Source organism: Scyliorhinus canicula, chromosome 8, assembly GCF_902713615.1.
Source record: "Scyliorhinus canicula chromosome 8, sScyCan1.1, whole genome shotgun sequence".
Classification (NCBI taxonomy): domain Eukaryota; kingdom Metazoa; phylum Chordata; class Chondrichthyes; order Carcharhiniformes; family Scyliorhinidae; genus Scyliorhinus; species Scyliorhinus canicula.
The window spans coordinates 1877760-1905424 of record NC_052153.1 but is presented as its reverse complement, the minus strand read 5'-3'; the positions used below and the strand labels follow the sequence as shown (position 1 = coordinate 1905424).

The 27665-nt window shown below is 45.3% G+C and overlaps 1 protein-coding gene across 9 annotated transcripts in view; it reads right to left on the bottom strand.

The window, feature by feature from the left end:
- Nucleotides 1–27665, bottom strand: part of bnc2 (basonuclin 2) — a 604271-nt gene that overhangs the window by 369790 nt on the left and 206816 nt on the right. Inside the window, exons 1-2 of one of the 9 annotated variants that reach the window (XM_038803999.1) lie at nt 22524–22595; nt 20239–20328 (exon numbers count right to left, since the gene is read on the bottom strand). The exons of 3 other annotated variants lie outside the window; for them this stretch is intronic. In XM_038803999.1, the coding sequence (XP_038659927.1) occupies nt 20239–20328; nt 22524–22556 (123 nt within the window). In that variant the 5' untranslated portion in view covers nt 22557–22595. Of the gene's footprint in view, nt 1–5958; nt 6046–20238; nt 20730–21239; nt 22225–22523; nt 22596–27665 lie in introns of those variants that run through there. 5 more of the 9 variants (XM_038803996.1, XM_038803997.1, XM_038804003.1 and 2 more) reach the window with 5 other exon arrangements.

Genomic DNA, 27665 nt, shown 5'->3' with positions numbered 1-27665 from the left:
TGGGGGGAAGGCAGGATCAGGGTATTGAACTTGATGATCAGCCATGATCATAATGAATGGCGGAGCAGGCTTGAAGGGCCGAATGGCCTCCTCCAGCTTCTATTTTCCCTGTATGTTCCGATGTACAAGTATCTGGAATGTGGCTGTGCAGAGATTCCATCACATTCAGTGCATCACATTCGATGATAACATTTATTGTCACCTCAGCTTCTCTCTGCCACCTGAATTATCAACCCTTAGTTGTGTGTTGGGCTACTTCTTTGAGAAGGGTAGTGGCCATACAAGCTGCTTATTCCAAAATCTGCAACATTTACCACCTATAAGGGCAAGGGCAGTAAATACTTGGGAACACCACCACTTGGAAGTTCCCCTTCAACTTGCATTAAGTTCCAAATAAGAATATATCACCGTTCCTTCATCATAGCTGGGTCAAAATCTTGGAGCCCCCTCTCTTGCAGCTCTGTGGATGTACCTACACCACAGGGTCTACAGCGTAGCTCACCACCACCTTCAAGGGCAATTCGGGATGGACAATAAACGTTAGCCTAACCAGCGATGTCCACAATCCAAGGATGAATGAATTTTTTTAATTCTGAAGTAATTAAACGGGTAGAGAGACATCTCCTGATCATGAGAAGCAAGTCTAACAAGTTGATGAAAACAGAATCTGCAGCATTGGATTGGCTCCTGCCTGCTGTTCCCAATGGGATCTGTTCCCAATGGGATCTTCCACTCCCAATCTCACACACTGTTGTTCCAAACAGATTCCACACTCCACCAGCTACAACACTTATTTCTGACGCACAGTGAGCTCAATGATCTTCTGTGCCACGAGACTTGATGATTTTATATTGCATATAGGCTCGGGTAGATTGGATGAATATGAATTTATTCAATATTGGGTTGCAGGATGGTGAGCAGATTGAATCTAGGATGGGAGAGATGTGGGGTGAAGAGGGTGAACAGGACAATGAGTGTAGGGCGTTGAGTTACAAATGGTCTGGGATGAGGGGATGTCTTCGGAGGAGAGATCGAGTAGATTAGGGGGTGGGATTCTCCGCTTGCTGGCGCAGTTTCGTAATCGGCGATCGGGCAGAGAATCCCTTTTTACAACCGAATCGGGGGCGGCGCCTGTTTTCAGATGCTCCGCCCCCTCCAAAACGGTGTCAGCGAGGAGCACGCCGCAGGGACGGCCTCGGGGTGTTACCTGAAGACCCTCCCCGGATGCTCCGGGTTCCCGACCACACAGGGCACCCGTGTTCTCAGCGGTCGGGAACCCCCAGTGTGGCAGCTGCGGACTGTGTCCAGCGCCATCAACAGTTGGGCGGGAGCCATGCCAAAGGTTAACAACCTTCTGATTGCCTACTCCAGAGATCGGTGGATGCTCAGTCATGGGAGTGTGATTGATTTTTTTTGGGTCATCGAGTGAATCAAGAGATAAGGAAATTGTGCAGGAAAGTGGAGTTGAGGGTAACAACAATCAGCTGCAATTCACGGAGCATTCACTGCAACAGCATGCACAGGAGTAGCAGTGCGCCATCTACAAGATGCAACGCCGCATCTCACCGGGGCCGCCGCATCTCACCGGGGCCGCCTTTACAGCACCTTCCAAACCAGTGACCTCTACCACCCAGAAGGACAAGGACAGACGCATGGAACACCACCACCTGGGTCACATCCCATAAGAGCATTACAAAAAAATCAAACTCAAAGAGCAGAATGGCTCAGTCCAGTCCTTATGTTCTAGATCAGTGTTCTTCAAACTTTTTTTCCGGGGACCCATTTTTATCAATCGGCCAACCACCGCGACCCATGCCAGCCGACCTGCGCGACCTATGGCAGCTGACCTTCGCGACCCACCATTTTCTCTTACCTTGTTTGCTGCTGACAAAAATGGAGGAAGGGTTTTGGGTCCCTTTGGCCCTCGTACTCGCTCCTCCAATGGAACCTGTTGGATGAAGGTGAAGCCTTCCGGTGTCGGAAAGTATGGAACCTCCACCTGTCCAAAGTTCTGCATTTTTTTCCTGTAAAATTTGATCAAATAACACCCCCCCCCGAACTTGTAAAAAAAATTAATAAATAAATGAGAAAAAAAATGAATAAAATAAATGAATAAAATGAAAAAAAACCCCAAACTTGAAAAACAAAATGCTGCGACCGTTTAAAAATAAAGAGCGGCTGCACTGCGCATGCATGCCTGATCAAGGGCAGCACAGTAGCATTGTGGATAGCACAATCGCTTCACAGCTCCAGGGTCCCAGGTTCGATTCCGGCTTGGGTCACTGTCTGTGCGGAGTCTGCATATCCTCCCCGTGTCTGCGTGGGTTTCCTCCGGGTGCTCCGGTTTCCTCCCACAGTCCAAAGATGTGCAGGTTAGGTGGATTGGCCATGATAAATTGCCCTTAGTGTTGGGTGGGGTTACTGGGTTATGGGGATAGGGTGGAGGTGTTGACCTCAGGTAGAGTGCTCTTTCCAAGAGCCGGTGCAGACTTGAAGGGCCGAGTAGCCTCCTTCTGCACTGTAAATTCTATGGTAATTGGCACGCAGGTGCATAGTTTTGCGCAGATGATCTGCCACACATGCGTAATGCAGCCGCATTTTTTTTAACATGTTCGCGACCATTTTGAAGGCCGCTTGCGCCCTCAAGTTTGACAATGCCTGTTCTGGATTACTCATTTTTGGGACCTACGCTTCCTTCACTATTTCATCTGGATAGAATATTCTATACCTCGAGGCAACAATCTTGGTGACATATGTGTCACATTGCATGTTGTTTACATGAAGATATCAGCACGTTTCCAGCTTTGATCCCACTGTTTGTTTTGGCCATTATAACAGAACTCCCACCACAGCATCATCGAGGAGCATGCTGTTCACCGTTCGGATGGCCGCAGGATGTTACCCGGTCGGCCTCCCCGATGCTCTTGGCACCGCAGCAGGCGCAACGAGAGAATCACGGGAAAACCCCAGATTGGGCTACACGCCGGGTCAGAAACCTCATGCGAGTCACCTGACTCACAATGCCCGGCGCGATCTGTATCGCTCTCTTATTGGCTGTGATCCAAATGATATTTAACTGAATGATTAGGCTGTATTTACCCAGCACCCGGGAGCCAAGAGCCACGCCTGCGACGGCTCAACGGGCGCTGTTTAGCTGTGGTTTCCACAATCGTGGATAAGGCGTGATGGCACCTGGGGGCCGGGGGGCTTGCAGACCAATAGAGCCCCCTGGGTGGTCGGTACAGGGCAGGGCAGTGCCCTGGCACTTGGACACCTGTGGCAGTACCAACCCATCACTGCCAGGGTGCCAGTGCCGAGGTCCACAGGTGGGCACTGCCAAGAGTCAGGGCCTGGGGGGAGCCATGCCCTTGAAAGGGGAGTCGAGGGGGATCCGCCCTGAAAGCTGGGGGGGGGGGGGGGGGGGGGGTTAGAGATCGGGACAGCCTTCCAAAATGGTGCCCCAATTTGTGAGGAGCTGACCTGGTGGTGAACTCCAATCCCGGGTGCAGAGAATCTTCCAAAGTAAGACCTCAACGGGGAGAACCTCCCCGGGGCCCAAAAGAATGGCCAAGTGCTGTTGAATAGCGGCATCAACCTCAGCATTGGTGCCACCCAGAAACACCCCGCCAAACGCACTCGAGACCCAATTTGGAAATGATTCCGTGAATCAAGCCCATAAAGTATTGACAGGATACCAATCCATAACACATCCCCCCCCCCCCTCCGCTTCCCCCCAAACCACAGCAATTTCCCAATAACAAGGGCTGGAGGGAAGGTTTATGGGGAAAGGGGAACCTACAGCTTTGCACCAATTACCTCTTTGTTTCAAAACCAACCGTGAGAACCGTCTGCCTGGATACCACAGAAAGCAGCTAGAGACCCATTTCCCACTGACTGCAGTTTGAACCACCAGAAAGAGTGTTTAAAATTTTGTTACAGTTACCCACGCACTAAACACTGTAAATGGTTCTTGCTCTGTTCTCTGAATACTGCCGGTGTTTAGTGAGCCTCTGGACATTGTGGCTCAGGTACTTAAATCATCAATAGGCAATCCTGGGTTTGAGCTGGGGGGGGGGGGGGGGGGTGGATAGTGTGTACAGGAGGTGGAGGGAAGTGGGGCTGGTCAAGGTGAGGGATTTGTATTTGGAGGAAGTGTTCGCCAGTCTGGAGGAGCTGAGGGAGAGGGTAGAACTGCCGAGGGGTAGTGCGTTCAGGTATCTACAGGTTAGGAACTTTGCACAAAAGGTCTGGAAGGGGTTCCCTAGATTGTCAGGATGCAGCCTGCTGGAGCAACTGCTGCTTCCGGATGTGGAAGGGGAGGGAAGAATTGGGGATATACACAAGTGGCTGGGAGAGCAGGGAGGAGAGCGGGTGGTGAAGATCAAGGAGAAATGGGGAGTGGAGTTGGGAATGGAGATCAATTGGGGAGTATGGAGTGAGGCACTGCGAAGGATAAACGGGGCCTCCTCTTGTGCAAGGATGAGCCTGATACAGTTTAAGGTGGTGCACAGGGTGCATATGACTCGGGCGAGAATGAGTGGGTTCTTTCAGGGGGTAGCAGACGAATGAGAGAGGTGTGGGCAGGGGCCAGTGAATCACACGCACATGTTTTGGTGTTGTGAAAATTTGGGAAAATTCTGGGCGGGAGTGTTCGCGGTCTTAGCCAGGATAGTGGAGGAGGGAGTGGACCCGGACCCTTTGGTGGCGATATTTGGGGTTTCAGAGAAGCCGGAGCTCACGGAGACGAGGAAGGCCGATGTCTTGTCCTTCGTCTCTCTGATTGCACAGCGATTAATTTTGCCGGAGTGGCGGTCGGCATCGCCACCGGGGTAGCAGCATGGTTGGGTGACCTGTATGACTTCCTGCGGTTAGAGAAGCTAAAGTATGAGTTAAGGGGCTGAGCAGGGGAGTTTGAGAAAAGGTGGGGGATGTTTGTGACCGTGTTTGAGGAGCTGTTTGTCACAGGGATGTGTGAAAAAGGAGAAAAATCTGTACAAACTGTAGCGTTGTTTGTTGGGAAGAATGTTTCCCGGGGCGTTTGTTCGCTGTAACCTACTTTGATACAAGTTTGAACAAAATGTGTTTTTAAAAAAAAAATTAAGTAATCTTGATAGTTAAAAAATAAATTTAAAAATCATCAATAGGCTAACATATCAAATCCGTTCAACAGGAGGCTAAAACACAGTTGGTTGGACATCTGAAATAATTATAAAGACTACGAAACATGGCCTTTGGTTGTTTCAAATACAACCATTTGAACATTTATTTGATCTATTACTGACTACAGTGCAACAAATTCCAAGTTAATCTATTTATATACGCTGTTTATTTTGGTGTTTTAAGAACCAGTTGGAACAGATTAATTTTTTTCTTCATCCAAAATTTGGTTAAAAAAAATCCAGATATTTAAAACGTAGTTACATGCCACCAGATGGCAAATTAACGGGTATAAATTTCCTTTTTTATCTCTTACCTGTTTATTGCAATTTGTTTGCTTTTGCATATTGTAAACACGGTGACCAATATTTCTGATGTGTCCCCATTTGGTACCGACTGTTAAATGATGGAGAATCCAAACGGATTTTAATTGCCCTCACACTAATTCAGTTATTTATTCCTTTATAAAACCTACACGTCGGCAGACTATCCATTTTGGATGAGAAACATTTCTCCCTGTGGGGTTAAGTTCCAATGCAAAGAGAAAACTGTTAACATCCTTGCAAGAAAAGGGGTGATAATAGGCATATTATCATAAACAATAAAAATACTAAACGTTACATAAAAATTAACCAACAGTTCATTAAGACACAGTAATGAAAGGTCTGTCACTTTAGCTCTAATGAGAATCACAGATTCAATCAGCAACAGATTCTCGCCTTTAATAATGTCCAGAGAATGCTTCTGGTTTGAAACAGGGAAAAAAAAACCTCATCAAGCCCTATTTGCAGCCCCGCCTACCTTGCACTATTCCTGTCTGCCCAGCTAACAATTTTCCGTAATGGAAACCATCTATTCTTATCAATTCCTGCGTCTGTACAGTTAATCCTCTCCCTGGTCACCTAAGGGGTTAAAGCAGAGAAGTACATTTGTGACTTGTCAGTGACACATGATACCCTGGGTCCTTCATGCAATCAACTTTACTTGACATGTATTTGCTCATCACAGGACCCACATTACTACTGGGAAAATGAAGAAAAACCTAAATTAACACTTGACATTCAATATGGTCAAGTCCTTAATTGGCTGGTCTTCCTGAGAAAGCAATTTTCTATTCCCCAAACTGTTCGTATGTCATGTGCAGAGTGGAGCTCCTGGCCATCAGCGCTGTCCCTAGCTCACTCTAATGAGTGCAGATGAATTAGTGCTACGTGACACGATTTTAGCAGTTCTCTCCCCCCCCCCCCCCCCTTTCCGCTGCAATGACAGGCACTTGGCAGAGAGAGAGAGAGAGAGAGAGAGAGAAAGGAAAAGCAGAAAATCAACAGCACTTGCAAATAGAAACTGAATAGATTTTCTCCTCCTGCAGAACAATTTTGATGCTCTTTCAAAAAAAAAATATTTGCACAAAACTGGCTGGCTTCGGTTGTTGTCCCTCGACAAGACAATATCAAAACAGAATCGCAGATAAGAATGTGACACTGCTGATATCAGCCATACCACCAGGCTGAGATTTAATTCAGAGTTTAGTTATTGAGGTTTAAGGTTTAGCAGGGCAGCAACGCCCCGTTAACAATTGGTCGGAATGTACAGAATTAGAGAGACTAGGTGAAGAGGAAGAAAGGACAAGTCAGAAAAACTTCCAAGCCATTGTTGGTATGTTTGTCAATGAGATGAACAAATTCACAATCCTCAAACCGGAGACTTCGCATCATGCAAGTGCACTGCAGCAACTCGAGAGCAGTATTACTGCCGAGGACATTAGGTGCTTTTTGTTCTCCCAACAAGGCAAGCATCCAGAGAAAAGTTGAACTTCAGGAAATCCTCACAGCAACAAATAATTACAAAATGACAAACAACCGTAATGAGTCTGCATGTTGCCACTTTAACACATCAGCTTCAAAAGCAAATCTGATTTTAAACTCTTCTAATCCAACAGAATAGGTGGAGTGAGATGTGCGTCAATTGTTCTGTTTAAATTATTTGAAAGGGACAAGAATCTACGATTATGTGGAGGGATCTGGGCCGTGGGGCTAATTGAACAGCTCTTTCAAAGAGTCAGAATGGGGCCAAGTGGTATTCAGACTAAATAACACAGGTGAGACAAATGCTCGCAGCACACAACGCGTTTCCAAGACTGGATTGTGCTCTCTTAGTGACACCCTGATTAAGCAGCATTGACACCAGGGACCGGGAAGGCACAGAGAAAGGCTCCACAGGCTCTTTGATCGACTCTTTGGTTAGACATTTCAGAGCTGAAAAGCCTCCGAGAGCGAGAGAATTCAGAATACTCGGACGTGGTGAGCAGGACACTTCAGCCCATCAAAACTAATCTGTCAAAAGCTACATCGAGTGTGTGTTTTCTTCATCTAAAAGCACTATATTGATACAAATTGTTGTGGTCAACTGCACATAATATGACCCATTTTGCAATGATGGCAAAGGAGTGTTGGTCTGTGGCACAATTGTGAATTAACCATCACTTCCGGCTGTGTCTCCCCTTCCACATCGGTCACACAATCAGGAGAGGAAATTAGTTCTTCCTTCATTAAATTTAATATCCACAGTTTGCAGCATATGTACAGCCAGCTTTCACCTATGCACCAGCTGACTAAAGATTACAAATGGCCAATTGGGGTCAACGGTTATGGTTGAGAAAGTTAGATCTTCAGGGCAAGGACAGATACTCTTATCCCTCATTCCTGCCCCTTCCCTGGTCCGGGTCAGCCAGCTAAGCACAGGCTGGGGAGCACAGGCTGGGGATTGCCAGCTTGGCAATGCTAAAGGGAACATTCCTTTTAAGATCATACAAGTTAGGAGAAGCCATTCAGCCCGTCAAGCCTGTTCGGCCACCATTCAATTAGATCATGGCTGATCCAACTGTTGCCTTAACTCACTTTCCTTCCTGTCGCCCAAATTTCTGCACTTCATTCATGAGTGTAGCCCAGAAAATTCCACAAATTCTGAATCTGCTGAGTGTACACTAATCTTTGATGGTGACAGGACAACTTGAAAAGGATGTTAAATAGAAACATATAGGATCCTTGGCTTTATTAATAGAGGAACAGAATACAACATAGAGTGGCATGGTGGTTAGCACTGCTGCCTCAGACCGTCAGAGACGCGGGCAGCACAGTGGTTAGCACTGCTGCCTCAGACCGTCAGAGACGCGGGCAGCACAGTGGTTAGTACTGCTGCCTCAGACCGTCAGAGACGCGGGCAGCACAGTGGTTAGCACTGCTGCCTCAGAGCGCCAGAGACCTGGGCAGCACAGTGGTTAGCACTGCTGCCTCAGACCGTCAGAGACGCGGGCAGCACAGTGGTTAGCACTGCTGCATCATAGCGCCAGAGACCCGGGCAGCACAGTGGTTAGCACTGCTGCCTCAGAGCGCCAGAGACCTGGGCAGCAGTGGTCAGCACTGCTGTCTCACAGTGCCAGAGACCCGGGCAGCACAGTGGTTAGCACTGCTGTCTCACAGCGCCAGAGACCCAGGCAGCACAGTGGTTAGCACTGCTGTCTCACAGTGCCAGAGACCCGGGCAGCACAGTGGTCAGCACTGCTGTCTCACAGCACCAGGATCCAGGTTCAATTCCGGCCTTGGGTGACTGTGTGGAGGCTGCACGTTCTCCCCGTGTCTGCGTGGGTTTCCTCCGGGTGCTCCAGTTTCCCCCCCCACAGTCCATAGGTGTGCAGGTTAGGTGGATTTGCCGCGCTAAATTGCCGTTTAGTGTCCAAAGGGTTGTGTGGGGTTACAGGGAGGGGGCGGGGGAGTGGGCTTAGGTAGGCTGGGCGTTTGAGGGGTTGGTGCAGACTCAATGGGCTGAAGGGCCACCTTCTGCACGGCAGGGATTCCAAGGCGATTCTAAAAGCAAAAAGAGGCACTGGTTAGAGCTCAATTGGAGTCACGTGCTCAATCCGGGGCTTCTCACTTTCAGATGGATGTCAAGCACTAGGAGAGGGTGGGGAGGAGGTTAACCAGAATGGGATCTGGGGTGAGGGATTTCAGTTAATGTGGAGTGACAGGAGAAGCTGGCATTGTTCTACTTAAAGCATAGAAGGTACCAGACAGGGATTCAAAATCCAAAGGGTTTTGCAAGTGTAAATAAGAAGAAACTGTTACCAGTCACAGGAAGGTCAGTAGCCAGAGGGACCACAGATTAAGGAAATTGGTAAATGGATGTGATGGGAGTGATCTGGAAGGTGCAGCCTGAAAAGGGCAGATTTACTCGCAACTTTCAACGGCAATTGGATAAATACTCGAAGAAGGAAGTAAAAGTGAAGAGTAAAGAGAGGGTGTATGAGGAGAGCTGCTTCAACGTGCCGGCACAGACACGATGGGCTGAGCGGCCACTTGCTGAGATGCTGCGGTAGTAACATTCGGAAAGCCAACAGAAAGTCATCACAGTGGCTGCACCAACTGAGATTGTAGCTGTGGTGTGAATCTGCATCTCAGTCCAGCCGAATGCGGGTGGGACTCAACTCCAACTGCATCATATAAAACTCGCACACTTCACCCTCAGAAAGATTAACTCACACAGCAATGCTAAATACTAAAGCAGCGCATTTCACCAATCCGGTATTGCTGGAGCATTTATTGGCCAGGGGTTGGAGTTGGACCCGGGAAAGATTTGGGGAGGGGTGAAAATTCTAGTTCCCTGACATTCAGAATACAGTAACTTAACCTGCATTCGTCATTGGGGAGAAAGGGAGAGGTCCCTAATTCCCACCTGGGATGTTTCTAAAAGCAGCAAGTCACAGCTGCGATAGTATTAAACTTGTGGAAGGTTAGGAGTCAGCACAGTTTAGACACAGTCACAGGAGAGGGGGGGGAGAGAGAGAGAGAGAGGGAGAGGGGAGAGGGAAAATAAGCCCACAAGAGGTTGAAAGAAAAAATCCCCCCTCTTGATTTAGCCATTTGAAAAAGGAGCTGGCAGTGTGTGGACACCACAGCCTGCAGATGACATTCTGATGTTGCAGACTGCAGGAAGTATTTTCGCAATGTCAATCTGTGCAGGCGCTAACGAGGGCAGGAATGATGGTAATGTCCCCTGATCACCAGCTGACAGGACTGGTGGTGACATCCAGCCTCAACTATGAAATCAGGAATAGCATTAACACCTTTGCTGGTCCGTGCATTCAGACGGGGCAGTGAAAACCACAAGAGCTTTTCAGCACCCTGTCTTGATAAACCGGGGCCATATGGAAACACATTTTTATCATACCCTAACTTATACCCATAGTTACACTATCAAGAGGGCAAAATGCTGTGTGTCATCGCTCCACATTGACCAGACCTGGAGTGAAGGAGCATTTTCTTGTAAAGTGACACTTGTGCAAGTCTCAGTCATTCTGCACTAATGAGCCAGTAGCTATTAACATCGACACTATATTCACAACAGGCAGGGAACATGGCCTAATATGTCTTCTCTTAGAGGCCCCAGCCCTGCATATGTCACTGTCTGTCCTTTCCACATTCGATGTTCTGTTCCAATAACATGTAAATTTAGAGAGAATAAAAAATCCGCTGCTTGACAATGAGGAAAGCTGCTGTGAAATGTGTCATGGATACAAGAGTCAAAGTGAATTCAAAGGCCTACTCGTCTCTTTAACAAAAAATGCTCTCCAAATGTTGGCATTTTTACTCTATATTAAAGTGCATCAGGTCGATATTGCAGGAGAGGCTGTTGCTTCACAGTATGAGTGCGTGCACTCACAGTTTTACTGAAGTCAGACTGGGATGGAACACTAGCAGAGGTAAATTAACCGAGCATCATAATAATAATAATCGCTTATTGTCACGAGTCGGCTTCAATTAAGTTACTGTGAAAAGCCCCTAGTCGCCACATTCCGGCGCTTGTTCGAGGAGGCCGGTGCGGGAATTGAACCCGCGCTGCTGGTCTTGTTCTGCATCACAAGCCAGCTGTTTAGCCCACTGTGCTAAACCAGCCCGTTCAAGCACAGGGAGAGAATAAACGGAAAATATTAATGTGTTTTCTCTTTCATTCAACCTTTAGCGAAGAGGTGATCCTCAGGTTGTTCTGGTCTAATTATCTCCGACATGCAAGTGAGCAAGATTTCCTATGTCGAAGCATCATATTTTTGTCCATCGCATTTGTAAAAAGACTCAACATTGAAGAGTGATCGACACAAAAACAATGCCTGGGTATGAACATACGTACAACAGACCAATTAGCAGCAGGAGTTGACCACTCGGCCCCTCGAGCCCAGCTCTGCAGTCCAATAAAATCATGGCTGGTCTGATTGTAGCCTCAACCCCCGACAACCTCACACTCCCTTGTTAGTCAATAATTTATCTAACTCAGAAATATTCAACGGCCCTGCCTCCACCTCTCTCCAAGTGAAGAGAATGCCAAAGATTCCCAACCTTCAGAGAGAAAGAAATGTCTTCTCATTTCTGCCTTAAATGGGAGACCCTTTAAACTACGGCTTCCGCGGAGGTTTCTGATGCGCTAACTGGGAATCTTTATTACATCAGCAATGTCCCAGGCCACTCTGACCATCCACTTTACATTTAAACTTTACATTCTGTGCCACAAGATGCTGTAAACTGGCCAGGCTGCTGACTGGTCATGAAACGGGCCAATCAGGCACACGCCTGGATGTGGGTGAGCCCCCGTCACTCTCTCTCGTGACCTGTTTCTCACATTTACCAGGTACGGCTAGCTTTCCTCTGACAGCTCTCAAGCGGGTAACTAGGGGAGTCTGGTCACCATGGCAGCATTGCATTACCTCAGTAAAATGGCCATTTTCTCTCTCGAGAATACATCTAGAAAAATACTGGCCTTGGAAGAGCTGCTGCAAATTCAGCAGAATGATATGGGAGCAAAATAAAAAGTTAGATGAGAGGACAGGCTTGTATTCCGTTGGACAAAGGTTAAGGGGTGATTTCGTTAAAATGTTTGAGATGATGAAAGGATTCCATAGGGTTGATATAGAGAAACTCTTTCCTCTGGTAGGGGGGAGTCCAGAACAAGGGGGAAGAACCTTATTAGGGCCCAGGCCATTCAGGGATGATGTCAGGAAGCACATCACACACAAAGCCGAGGGGAAATCTGGAACCCGCTGCTCTGGAACGTTGCTGAAGCATCAACTGAAAATGTCAAAACTGAAACCAATTACATTCCTGTTGAGCAGATGGAACGGATACAAATCAGAACAGACAATGGGCTGAACGGACTCACATATTCACCGTGTCGGGAGGTCAGAGAGCCACTGGCAGATATTGATGCATTGGGAGATGTTGACTTCCCACAGGATCGGGATTGTTTAGAAACATGATGAGAAAATGAGGAAAATGGTCCAAGGGAATGAAATTCAGGTCATTTTTACATTGTTGTTCCAGATTTAAATATTTGGAAGTGGGAGTTGAACAGCAACGACAACTTGCATTTCTGTACCGCCTTTCAAGTCCCATGGTGCTTTATTGAAACAACAAACAAAATCTGACACATAAACCACATCAGGAACTATTCAGACAAGTGATTAAAAGTCAAGAAGTAGGTTTGAGGAAGCATCTAAATAGGAGGAGAGGAAGCCGGAGAACTTAAGGGAGAACATGGGCCCAGGAAGCTGAAGAGAGACAGCGACCAATGATGCAGCAATTAAAATGGGAGTGACCCAAGGGAACACAATTTGTTTGAGCGGGGATATCTTAGAGGGTGCGAGGCTGGAGGAGATTAGAGAGACAAGGCGAGGCGAGGTCATGGACAGATTTGAAAACAAGGACGAGAATTTTTTTTAAATGTTATTTGATTGGGAGCCAATGGGGTCAGCAAGCGCAGGGATGATCGAGGAATGGAATTGCTGTGATTGTTGGGTTGAGCCAACATTTAGAGGCTAGACACTGGGGTACATTGGCCAAAGGAGCGCTAACCGGTTTTCCAGATTGTCCGGGCACCCATTCCCACTCAGACACATCAGCCCATCACTTGAACGTCCTTGCACCATGTGAGTGAGATTCCCAGATTGACCCTTGGAGGAACTGATGCGATGACAGAGACAGTTTTGGGAGACCCCAGCTGGGCATGGAGGGCACGGAGAGAGAAAGAGTCAGTCTTGACTGGATTCACTAGGGTTTAAAATTCCAGTTTCAACTGGTAACCACATGGAGCCCAGGCGATGCATCAAAAAGATACAAGGTGTGGGCCTCAAATTCAGGTCTGGAACACATCATACGCGTCTCAGCAAAAAACCTTATTATTTGCTTGCCTTTCTTTTAAACCTCAGGGGTTTGGAAGGACATTGTCAGCGTTAGGAATACACTCCTTCCTCTGGCAAAAGTAGTTCTGTTTAGAATTTGATGGCTGAGCGTTAAAAGGAAGAAGTGTAAGGAAGTAAGGACACTGTTTAGTGATGCCCTAATTTCTTATGGCTTTGATAATGTTGCACTTCAGCTCCGAGAATAGCTCAAATGTATCTATACTGCACTATCTGGCTGATTCCTAGAATGCTGTGACTGGAGGGATGTTTCAATGGTTCACTGTGTTCCCCTATTTCAGAATAACACTTTACGCAAGATGTTTGGAGTGAATTTCATTTCTGCGTGTAATGGAGAGCTGTGGCCAAAGAGCGGGAAGGATGTGGATTTTGGTCATTTTGAGTTGCAATTAATTATCGGGCTCACTCAGGCCCTCGAGGAAGATTACCCTTGCTGCAAATCAGCAACTTGGAGTTCATCAACCTTGGCCTGCACCCACCTACACCAAAAACATCAGCCAGTGCCAGGAAGCAGACGCCAGAGACTAAATAAAATACCTTTCCAAAAAAAAAGGCTAAAAGGGTGGTAACTTTATTTTTTAACTATGTCTTTGTAAGCCAAAACGGAACCTGCGAGGACACAAAAGAGTTAAAAGCAGATAGGTCAGAAATAAAAATAAATTCAATCATTGACAGCTGAGTTTCTGTGGGGGCTGCATCATCTCCTTATGATTCAGACATTGTGATCAGTCAAAGTCTAACCAGGAATGACAACAAGATTTCATTCCTCCCTCATTAAGCCAAAAGATCTAAAAAGAACATTTTTTTTTGTTTCTTGTTCAGTTCCATGACACCAGCTTGTTATCAATGTACAGAGTGTACAGCCTGTCTTTCCTTGAATTAACCCATGGTGTCACAATGACCTGAGTGAACGAGTTCTTACTATCACAAACAGTCCTAGTAATCTCTGGCCTCGACAGTGACACACGTACACGTATACACACACACACACACACATACACAACCTCACTCAACAAAACTGTCCAGTTACCAGATGTCTTACTCAGCAACTAATTAGTCACCGAGGTTACTTCTTAGCTCCAAACTCTTGACACCGGGGTTCGAGACTGCAGCAATGTTCTGCTCAAAAGCTCCCTCTCCGAGAGCTAATCAAAAGGCGCAGCATTGAGTATCACCTCCTTCAGGCACACAGTACAGACGGAACCACTTAAAAAGGTTAACTGAACAATGGTGACCAACATTAATCTCATAGCCCTGATCAAACGTAATGGCAATGGCACCTATCCTTAAAAGTTTTCCCAGAAATAGTGAGTGGGAGTCAGAATTTAATTTGTATCACTTCTCCTCGTTGACAAAAGGCCTGAACACATACAAGCAGGATTCTGCAGAATCGGAGGGAAAATGCTGGCAGATTCAGGCATATGGCTCATGGGCCCCAGTGTGTGTTTGGAATAAAACCCCCGGCACAAGGTTTAAAATTATTGTGCACTGGAGAAATGGAAATCCACCCACCTCAAAAAATTAAAATTAAACCAACAGAGATAGTCAAGAATGAGCATGATTCTCCTGTGTCTGTCTTTATAATGGAACAGAGGGTTAGCTATTGTCTGCTTTCAAAATACCACTGAAAACATCGAGCACAATTGTTTTCTATTAATTTCTGATGCACTCCCCCCCCCCCCCCCCCCCCCATCCCACACACAAAATGTATAAACACAGAGGACACTTATTGTTTATTCTGCTAATTGGTTAATGTTTATGTTCCATTAAGATTGTCTTTAATTATACTGCAGCACTAATGATGGGTTCAGAGACTGTGGGTCGACACTTTCCCCTCGCTTGCATAGAGACAGCAGGAAGTTCAGTCCTTGCTGTTTTAAAACATCTCCTTTGCCACTGCTTAACTTCACCAAACTGGTTATAAAATAACTTGTGTATTTCCGACCTCCTTTTGTCTGTGCCTTGAATCAGTGCTGATGTTTCAAGATGCCATTAGCACCTTTGCAGTATATTTTGCCACAAATTCTCGCTTGAACCATTGTGTTGCAGCCTTTGGATTTTCTGGTATCTGTCAAGAACTGTCAAGAACATCAAAAGAAGCCTTTTTGAAATGGATCAATTTGAAGTTATTTTGGCAAATTCAGAAATCTGCACGTGGATGTGTAAGGCCAGCAAAAGCACATTGTTTCACAGCCGAGATAAACAGTCCTGAAGTCGGGGGGGAGGGGGAGCAATGCAGAGTCGTCCAGATCACCATCCTGTTGTGAAAAACACAGAACGCGAATGGCAGAATCTCACTCAGGAAAGGTCGATTGGCAACAGAGACAGAGGCTGAGAGGCTCTGGTCAGTGTCAACCTGTGAGCAGGTCAAAAAACGCTGCCCAAATCCTCTCCCTCCCCAAGATCTGCCTAACATTTAAGGGTTATCGGGGTCCTGAGGTCAACCTGACCCTTTGAAACATTCCGACACTTTTGCAAGTAAGGAAATAATAAAACTAGGATTAAGGTTGGATCTTCTGGTATCTTCTCCCTGGGAAAAGCAAAATAAATCTAGCCACGGCAGTTCAAATGCAAATCTGTTGTGGGCCATCCCTTCCACAGCCTGGGTCATTTACATGTAAACATGCCATGTCAGGGGGAAAGAGAGTCTCCAGCTGCCCCTATACCTGCTGTCACAGGTGATCGCTACATCCCAGCTCACTTCTATCATATATAATCTCACTCGCACCTTTAACACCCTGCTTACCAGGAAAAAAACAAAATTACTCACAAGAAAAAAGAAAAAAAATCACAAAACAAATCCAGTATTTGCACAGTAAAATGCCATTAAATCTACCATCTAAGCTACATTTTATTTTCTTTAAAATAAATTATGCTTCCATTAAGCACAGGAAACAGCAGACTGATTTTGAACTAACACTTAAAAAATGTTTTTTTAAATATTGCACAAAGTTGTATTCTTGCTCTTAAAAATTATTGGATTTTTATTTCCCTGTAAAACAACCAACCAATCTCCTACTGCAATCAAATTTTACCCTTCACCAACATTCCAGATTCACAACCACCACATCTTTTGAGTGATCAGAATCTTCAGGACAGGCAGATGTTAATAACTGAACAGTTCATCTTCTACAAAATACTGGCGCAGGATGCATAACACGAACCCAGAATAATTCTGATTTCTCTATTACATAATAAGCTAAACAGTAAATTATTTATCTGCTCACGGACGATAGCAGTCCTCAATCATCTGATCATCCCTGATGCAGCATTTATTTATTTTTACCGCAGGATATTTTAAATTCAATTGCTCAGAACCAAAATATTTGCTTCACCCCTCCAAGTGAAACTCACCTGGGTTAAAGTGTATTTGTGACAGAATAATAGACAGCACCGTGTTACACTGGCACTTTTTCATTTTCAACCCGTGCAGCGACATTTAACATTAAATGGTGTCTTTACGTTTCATGGTCAGAAAGATGATTCAGTTACAGGAAACCTACAACTAATGGACAAAGAGGGACAAAGAGGCACAAATGCTTGGCTTCAATAATCTCGCCTCTTTGATGTTTCCAGGAAATCCCTCCAGAGTTATTTCAGAGTTTGGAGCAAAAAGTATTTTCATTTGTAAATAAAAATCAGTTCAGAGGTAATTATTGAAAAGTTTCAAAGACTCCAATTTGACAGGCAAATTTAAACGGTCACAAACAAATTAACCCCTCGATGGATCAACCTAATTTTTCTATCACACACAAGAGGCTTACGATATGCCTTTCCCTCGCCCCCCACTGCCCAATTCTGAAAATACTGAATTGGGAAAAGTTCTGCAATCCTGTTATTCTCTAATTTACCGATGATTCAAAACTCTACAGATGATATAGAGCTCCAGAACTGGCACGCATTCTTGCTGCTCAATGGGTTTTATTCGGAGGAAGCAATTCAATACTTTTAAATAACAAAAAAAAACTATTTTCTGTTATTTATTACCAGAGATTGATGACTTTCGTTGATCATACCAACAAAATAAAACCTTTCTCCAAAAATGTTCCTGCATTGCATGGAAATCTGACCCAAATTGTAATTTAGTCTGTATCATTTGAGGGAATGGCAGGGGAAGGAATCTTTATGTAAAGTGAGCAGTGCATGAAAAATCAAACTCCAGTTTTAAAAATCTACTGTTAATTCCATCTTGGAATTCCTCTTTGGTGAATTTGTGTCTTGTATCAGTCACGCATTTTCCCTTGTTTAGGGAATCACAAAGGCACTTTCTACAATTCTCATCTGCGCATCTTCCATTATTACCGAAAAACAACATATTGGTCGTGACATAAAGCATCGAGCAATATATAATTGCAGACAATCTACGCTTACAAATTTAAACTGGGCATGAGATTGTGTGACATCAAATCCCTTGCACTCTTCCATGGGGATTCCAGTTCTGTGCATATTCCTGCTCTGTAAAAAAACAATTAGGTAATAAAGATATTCACTTTGCAGGAATTGATTGCAACAATTAATGAAGCCAATTAACAATCTTTTTTTCCCCGCTATTTGATGTGTTTACATCAATATACAAAAAGAATATTCCAATATCCCACAGCCTTAGCACTGATTAGGGGGCCAGCCAGCTCTGGGAGCTTCGTTCTGCTTAGCTCACTTGAGTCAAGCGAGTAATTTATGTCTGAAAATAACTGCCCCCCCCCCCATCCAATAAAGAGGAATCTCTGATTCACAAAAGTCGGTTTTTAACAGGGCATCTTCTGCAAAGTATTGTTCGGCCACAAAATTCAACCATCCACACGCAAAATCAAGAAATCTGTGTGAGCCACACTTCCACAAAGCACAAAAAGAGATACTTCATTGTCTTAGTGAACCTTGTAGCTCCTTTAACCAAATCCTACTGTATTCAAGGAATTGCAGGCCGGAATATTCTCACATGGAATTCAAATAATCTATTTGGGCTCCATAGAATTTTTGACAAATTCTTTATACAGAAGTAAGTTTTGTTCCTTTACTGCGCACAAATAATTTTAAGTGTGCCAATGACCCAATCGATCATATTATTTTAAAATAAAATTAGTCTTCTACAGAAATTCCCACATTTCTTCATGGCACTGAAAATGCCATTGAGTTCACATAAAGAGAATCCAGGATAAGCATTAAAACCAGAGCCCCAACTGCTCTCATCTACCTGCGCTGTCTCAGATTCACTACATTACTCATTAACACTTTGCAAAATGCTGTCGCATCTGTTCCACTTGCTTTCACTACATGAGAGCTCTTCCTTCCAATGTGAAGCTATGCAGACTGCAAGGATAATGATGCACGCCTGCAAGTCTCAGAATGGGGATTAACACCGCAGCACACAAAAGCAGTTTGTTCAAACCATCTACAGAGGGGCTGGAGCTGGGAAGAGCCATATTCTCCTGATGCCTGTTGTTTCTGTTCCTTGCTCCTTAAAGGGACGCAATCCACCCGAGGAGTAAATAGCCCCCATCAAAAAAAAGCATGTATCGAGAGGCAGAATGAATAGAAGGTAGAGCCGGCCTTTGCTCAGTGAGGGAGGCAGTGGAGGGTGTATTTCTCTATTCACAGTTACTGGGGTCCCTCTACAGGAAGCAAAATTCTCCTGCTTTAAATCAATATGTCCCAAATAGTTAAGAGTCTTGCTTTAAAATGGTCGGTGCTAAACAGTTAAAAATAGGGGATATAAATGTACTAAGTATCATTAATAGTATTTTCATTTGTTGTGAGCTCCTTCAGTACTCGTCTGCAGTGAGCGTCTTCACTCCTGGGCTCTCTCTCCTATTACTAATGACCAAACTAGGCAAGAATTCCACATGTCAGAACACTGGAAGAGAGGAACAACCAGGCAGAAAAGGTTGAGTTTGAACTTCCCTGCCCTTGTTTGAGCAGTGTCCAAGAAGAAACTATTGCTTTCATTCAGCAGAGCCAACAATTTTGCAAGACGACCAGGGAGCAGGCAGGGCACGTATCAGTGAGTGCCTGGTACAGAGACACCCACTTCTGTGATTAATTATCAGTTATTACTGGCCCTGCAACAAGATTTCTGCTCTCCCATCAGAAGGAGCATGCCAAGTCTCAGCTGCTTGTAAAACGGCCCCTAGTGCAGACATAACACTGGGGGAAAAGCCAAGATATTACTCGGACGAGAGAGAGAGAGAGAGAGAGCGCGAGAGAGCGAGAAAGAGAGAAAGAAAAAGGGTAAGAAGTATAGAGAGAGAGAGAGATGGCAGCGAGAGAGTGAGAGAGAGAGAGAGAGAATGAGTGACCTAAGAACAGAAACCGTCTCTGCACAAGATACTAATGATCCCACTGCTGAACTCTGGCATGGTTTGCAGTTCAACACTGCGACCCTCACCGCAGCACACAAACCTGCATTCTACCACATGAAGCCAATTAAAGAACTCAGAGAGGCCCCTCAACCTACTATCAGTTTCAGCTCAGGTCTGTCGGGGGGGGGGGGGGGGGGGGGGGGGGGGGAGACAGACAGGATGCGGTGCTCTGTTTAGTAGAAGCACGCGAGGTACAATAACTCCATTCAACGACAAGCGTTGCTGGAACTCTCTCTCTCTCTCTGAGAAACTTTACAGCAGCTACTGGCTTGTGCTGAACTGGTATTTTCTGCCCCCTTTTCCTAAAACTAGGCAGATACGCTCTTAGGGAGGCAACGAGCGCAGGCGTGCACAATCCAGTCACAGCAACACAGCTGCCCAGTGACAGTAAAATGACATGTCTCCACACATCAGGCTGGAACAGACAGAAAACAAACTGGGAAAGAAAACAAAAAAGCAGAAATATAGTACTTAAATCAAACTCACCTGCTGGGTCATTCTGAAGAGAAGGTTAGTCTCGGAGTTTTGCCATGTCCCCATGTAACCGGGTTCTGTGGATGCGGCTCTTGTGGTGAACTGCATGGAGTAGTTGGGTACTTAAGTCTCTTAAAGTGAAGTCGCTTGCTCTGACTCACACACTCTCTCTCTCTCTCTCTCTTTTTCCTCTCTCTCTCTCACATTCCCTTCTGTTCCTCCTGACTGCAAGGTATTGGTGGGTTTTTGAGCCTCTTCGCTGTCACTAGCAAGATGTGCAGTTAAGAATTTGGCTGCAAACGTGCTTTCTGTGGGGGTCAGTGCTCCTTCCGCACGCCCTGAACAGATACCCCGATCATTTATGCATAGACTGTGACTCCCAAAGCACACCCTGTACAGCTTAACAGCTGCCAGTCAGGTGTGCCGACAACACGGGTGAGACCTGACCATCAGCTCACCCTCCCAGTGACTGGATGTCATTGGATAAGAGCGCAAAGAACTCAAAGCTCTTGCCTCACTGGCAGGCAGTATGACAATTCTGTGGCAACACCACACCGGGGGGGGGGGGGGGGGGGGGGGCTGGGAATTACATTCAGCAACTCAGAGCTGAACAATTTAGGGATTTAGAGATGGGGGGGGGGAAACCTATGGCATTTTCTGACAATCCTTTGCTTCTTTCGAGCTGGAGGTTGATAATGGAACCTCACCCTTTGGTACTGGAGAAAGCACTCAGATGATCGCCCTGTGTCATTAGTGTGTCAATGAGAAATAATGAGAAAATGTACACAATAGTGACACAAATGCACATTCCCTCCCTCTCCCTAAAAGCTTTCCTACAAACTTCTCTCTTCCCCCACCCCCTCCTCCAACCCCCACATGCACTCTTGTCTACATTCAATTCACTGCAATTAGGATTAAAAAGCACCAAGGTAGAACATGCTGGTTATGGGGAAAAAGAAATACACATCAAAAATAAAAACAAAATAGCCCAGGATTATTGCAGCAATGTCCACCTTTGGTCCAAGAAAAGATCCCATAGGTGGAATTTTCGTTGTGCAATCAATAATGCCACACAGTCGCTGCACTCTCAAACCTCCTCCCTCTCGTCCTGTCTCCCTTTAAAAATTAGCTAGCCTCTGATTTCTGAAGTGGCACTCAGTCCTCCCAGTCAAGCTGTATACTCTGCTCCTGACCTTGCCACTAATGGCTGTTATTTGCGAGAAGCTAAAGGACATTGGCAATAGCGCTCTCCCTCTCTGTCCCGCAGTCCTCCCAGCCTGCAGACACAGCAGCAGCACCTGCAGTAATGGACTCCTTTATTAAAACTGTTATTCTGCAAGACTTGAAATTCCCCCTAGACTGGGGCCATGTCAAAGCCGATATAATTAACTAGGAAGCTCAGCAACGGATCAATTACCAGACAAGCAAGTGATAGTGAAATCAATGGAAGATCATCAGCCACATTATCAGTGTTGCAACTCATTAGGGTAAAACGGAGGAATGCTCTCAAAGCAAGCTGGAGTGAGCTGCCTCCTAAACAAAGGACTAATTTGGAACCCTGCTGTGAACATTCTGTATTGGAGTTAGCCTTTTCTTTTCTTAAACACCGCAGTCCCATAACTAAATGTGACAGACTAAGCAACGCAGTTTATTAAGACACCAACTCCAAGTTTATTTACTTCATAAACTTGCCCTTAGAAAAATCAATGAAGTCTGTGCAGAGATTATTAGACTAACTAACACATCCACTCTGCCTTTCCCCAGCCCAGAGTGTTGAACAATAAGATAGCAGCGTTGTTCTCAAATCCCGGGGAAATGCTCTTTTGGGATTGTTGACGGTAACTTTGTGATAGTTTGAGCGTCAACAGGACCCAGACACGGAGAGTGCATAGCTGTCTGAATCTTTCCAGAGCAAAGCTGCGATTTGTCAGACAGGAATGTGCGAAAGTCTCCCAGCTTTCCATCATCCAAACTCTTATCTGTAAATCCTCCAACGCTGTATTTCTCTCTCTCCTTCCACAGAGCCACTGATGATCTTTGCTACAGTGCCAAGACCGACTGTCCATTTCTCACCTTCAGGGGGAAAACAGCGCTGGGGCTAGTTTACTCGAAAATTACGTGAATCGTGAAAAATAAAGTGGCCTCAACTTCAGATTTTGTAAAAATTCTTTTAGGAAGCACTGAACGAGATTGAGCTCCACACAACGAAATTGCTGACTCTTCTCAGAATTGCCTCTGTGCTGAAAAATGACATTACAGTTTGGAAAAATAAAACGACTCGACTTAACACAACAAACCTTCACAAAGGCGGTGACTCTGCTTTCGGACATGCCAACCAAAAAATAATTCTGACCGAGATTCTGGAGTAAATTGCGATTGTGTTGGGCCAACCTGGATTCAGAGTGAGGTAGGAGTAGCAGCGGAATAACAGTGAGTGAGATCACTCTGTCCCCCAGTCACTGCACCAACTTTACTGAGCAGAATATCACTCATCACATCTGGGGTCACGGAACACATTTCTGCCTAATTGTCTCGCTTGCACAGATCTCACAAGCATCACATGCTTTCAGCAACAATTCCATCTTTTTTATCATGTGCAGAGGAACAATATTGTTTTTGAAAATATTTGGCTTTTTAACACAGATAGTTGATCTGAAACAATTCTATACAATGGATTGAAACTTCTCTCGTGACTCAATCAGCTATTGCACCGATCATTACCCGGAACTGCCCCACCCAAAACCCTCCCTTTGCCCCACCCAAAACCCTCCCTTTGCCCCACCCAAAACCCTCCCTTTGCCATCCTTCTCACAATATTAAAGCTTCTTTTTCCCCGGGAGCAATTCAAAACTCCCGCTTATATTTTTCCTTTTCTCCACCCCCGCCAAAAAAAAAAGGAAGACAAATTTTCAATTGGTTCCCCAACTTTTAGGATCAGAATTGAAGTCCCAAATCAGTGTCATTATTAAACGTGTTAAAAAAAAAAGTTTGCAACAAACTAGTGTTTGTTTTCTTCCTGTCCACCCTCCACATCTCTAACCCGGATTAGATATCAACCACAAAGCCAAATCTGGAGGAGAAACTTTCGCAAATTGCAGTGACGAATGTGTCTGAAGCCATTCCGAATGCGTCAACATAAACCAAGGTCTCAAACTTTTTGTTCGCAGTTTTAAAGAGTTGCTTGTTTGGGATGGGAGTTATTTGAAAGTATAATGGTTGTGATGCTCCATTGAATAACTGAGGGGGTTAATCAGGGGGCTGTAGGCAGGGTGGGCAGTTACCTTTTTGAGGAAGAGGCTGCCAGGGGAGTGGGTTGCAGATCTGGGGGGGGGGGGGGGGGGCTCATGTGACAGAGGATGCCAGTGGCTCACAGGGACATGTTACTGCGAGCGGCAGGAATCTTCCTTTCTGGATTTACAAGGCACGGGAACATTTCCTTACACTAACGTTATTTCACAGCGCAATCAGCTGCGCCTCACTGACTGAAGATCTTGGCGAGAGAAATACTCACCGCCTTGAACGCCGTTCTTTGCCCCCCCCCCACTCTCCTATTTAACTATTTCACTGCTTCTTCCGCAGCTGCTGTGCACAGTCCGCTCAAATACAACTCGCAACCTTTCACTTTGGACACTTTCAGGAAACCAGAATGTGATCATGACCATTCAGCCCGTCTATCTGGAGCCGAGCACGGTGCTGTGGCAGCTGCACACAGCTGTGGTGGAAAGGGGTAGTTCTGTGGCACCTCCTCACCCCCACTTCCCAGTCTCAGCCAGGGGCAGGCAGCTGTCAACCTTTGCAGCTCCCTGCTCTTTTAGCTAAGCAGGAGTTTAAAGGGTTCTAGTCCACTGTCAGGGATGACTGACACACAGCCTGGACTGGTCAATGTTTACCCCTCAGCCCAGAGCTGACTATCTGGTCATTACGGCATTGCTGTGTGTGGCAGCTTGCTGTGCACAAATTGGCTGCACATGGTCTACACATCACTTGCTGTAATGCACTTTGGGATGTTCCCAGTGAAAGGTGCAATACAAATGCAAGCCTCTCTTCCACAGATCTGTGCTGTGAACTTTATTTATCACAGTCTACATTGGGATATCTAAATGACTCTTCCGGTGAGAAGATGAGGGGTAGGAGAGTAAATCACTGTCCAAATCTGGCTCTCTATCTACTCTCGTCCACTGAAACAATAATGGGTGTAACAACCTCCATCTCTGTATATTGGAATGAAATGTGTTCAGAAATATATTAGATACAAGAGTCCATAACCAGCAGTCTGGTAAAGGGGGTGAGGATAGGGTGTAGAATTCACCAGGTCTCCTACACGCTGGACTCTGAGGAGTGAGGAAATCCAGGCTCCAACTTTCCAAACACTCAAAGATTCACTCCTCTCACTACACCCCCCACCCCCATAAAGAAAGATAACATTAAATAAACTTGTTTTCTTGCAGAGCCAGCTTCGATCAAAGTGCTTTACTCCGGAAGGACAGTTACTGTTGTTCAGTAGGAAAATGTTACTGTGAGAGAGAGGGGTGGGCATATTCTCCATAAAACCTGAGCATGTGCGGTTGAACTGGAAGAGCCAATCAGAAAGAGAGAGCCTCCTTGTGTCTGTCCATTTGATCAAATCAACATGGTGTGCTGTGACTATCAATGCAGAATGTCACACAAAGCAGAATTGTCAGAATTCAGGGAATCACAGAATTGGACAGTACAGAGGGAGGCCACTGGGCCATTGTTCACGTCCTGCCTCTTTGAGAGAACTAGCAAATTACTTCCAATCTTGTGCTCCATTCTCACAATCTGCAATTTTTTTCCTTTTCGAGTATTTATTCAATTCCCTTTTTAAAGTTATTATTGAATCTGCTTCCACTGCCCTCCAGGTCACTATTACCCGCTGTGTAAAAAACATTCCCGTTATCTTCCCAATGGTTTTCCTTCCAAATACATTCAATCTGTGTCCTCTGGTTATCAAACCTTCTGCCAGTAGAAACAATTCCTCCCTCCTTATTTTCTCAAAATTCCGTTTGATTTGAACCACCTCTGTTGGGCCTCACGGTGGCACAGTGGTTAGCACTGTTGATTCACAGCTCCAGGGTCCCAGGTTCGATTCCCGGCTGGGTCACTGTCTGTGCGGAGTCTGCACGTTCTCCCCGTGTCTGCGTGGGTTTCCTCCGGGTGCTCCGGTTTCCTCCCACAAGTCCCGAAAGACGTGCTGTTAGGTGAATTGGACATTCTGAATTCTGCCTCAGTGTACCTGAACAGGCGCCGAAATGTGGCGACTAGGGGATTTTCACAGTAACTTCATTGCAGTGTCAATGTAAGCTGACTTGTGACACTAATAAAGATTATTATCATTATAAAAAATCTCTGCCAAACCCATTCTGTTGCCAGATGAAAAATAACAGCTTTTTATGTTTCTCCACATAACTGAACGCCCTCATTCCTGGCACAATTCCACTAAATCTCCTCAGCACCCTTTCCAATGCCTCGGCATCATTCCTAAAATGTGAGAAATATTTGTTATTTACGTAAAGAATTTCTGCCGAGTCATCCACTAAAAAAAACCCAACTGCGCTGGAGTGTTGATTTCACAAACTGTAGAACAGTAAATGTTCTTGACTTATCTGCTGATGGGCACTGGGCAATAAAACAGATTGTTTAAAAAAATGATTCCATAGAATGTGCAATTATGGTCATCTAAAAACTGATGCCAACGTGTGAGGGGATATTGTGGCAACAGGAATCAGCAACAGTCACTTCTCATTATTCCTTACGCCCTTGCACTAAACATACACTGCAGCAGATTCACAAGTCAACCCTCTTTGCCTGCTCTTCATTGCATTAGTCATTTTGCAGAGCAGCAGAAGGTGGCAAGTGGCACATTAGCCCTCAGAGTACTGAATGTCCTTTTCACTGCACAATATGTGCAAGACATTTCTGCTCTGACTCACATGGCCCTGAGTGTTGAAGAGATCTAGGAACCCCAAAATCTATTCAAATTCATCCAGGAAAGCAAGTTCCTGAATAACTTTATCTTTCTGTTAGGGCAGCAGGGTAGCATGGTGGTTAGCATAAATGCTTCACAGCTCCAGGGTCCCAGGTTCGATTCCCGGCTGGGTCACTGTCTGTGTGGAGTCTGCACGTCCTCCCCCTGTGTGCGTGGGTTTCCTCCGGGTGCTCCGGTTTCCTCCCACAGTCCAAAGATGTGCGGGTTAGGTGGATTGGCCATGCTAAATTGCCCGTAGTGTCCTAAAAAAGTAAGGTTAAGGGGGGGGTTGTTGGGTTACGGGTATAGGGTGGATACGTGGGTTTGAGTAGGGTGATCATGGCTCGGCACTACATTGAGGGCCGAAGGGCCTGTTCTGTGCTGTACTGTTCTATGTTCTATGTTTTTTTTTTATAAATGTTTTTATTCAGTTTTCATATTTTATATTGAACAAATTACAAATTGTTAGGAGAAAGAGAAAAAAAAACAAACACGCAAAAATTAACATACATATTTACAGGTAAGCATCTTCGTAGTAGTAACTGCGCCCCCCCCCCCCCCCCCCCTCAACATGTTCTATGTTCTATGTTATGCATTGCACCGGGCAGAGGGTAGATGAGGAGGCCCAATTGATGAAGAAAAATGCATTGTTCAAACAACTTTGAGTGTAATGAGACTGAAAGGAAATTTAAGTAAAACATGATTCACCAGCTCTGAAATCAGGGTATGCTTGCGAGTGGGGAAGGTGGTGAAAAGCTCACAAGCCAGCAGAACATATGGGAGAGAAGCTTGGGAATTCTGGAACTGCTGAATTAAAGGTGGAAATTAGCAAAACAGTGAGCAAAATAATCCAAATAAGAATGTTGGTAAAGATGTTTGGCTTTGATGCTGTGACAATACTCCAACGATTAGGAGGGACATTTTAAACCCTGCTACAAGTAGTTAACCTTATGAGCATTCCGGCAGATTTCACCATAATAAATTATTCAAATGTTCCTGTTCACTCACAGAATAGGAGACTTATGGAATTCCCCTTAACATTTCAGACTTTCCCCATTGCTACTTTTTAATGTCTGAAATTTAGGAAGTTCAGGGAAAGCTTACATCACAAGTTACCAATTGCATCCAGCACACAAAGAGTCAATCAGACAATAATCTATTATTAATCTTGATTAGTCAATACAATATGCAGTCACTGGCCCCTTTCCTGAATGCCAAAAAGGGGGTATGCAGAGATTTTGAGCTGTCACATGGATTAACCCAAGGGACTAAACACAAAAACCAGCGCATTCCACCGAGCACTGGTATCTATCATTCTGCATAACTCTGCACAGCTCCCCCCTCCTGCCATTCTCTGAATAATTTGTGCGAGGTACATCGATACAGGTCTCAGTTGTTTGGCTGCCCTTCCTGGTGAAATGAGAGAATTTATTCCAGTGTCTACCCAGTCTGT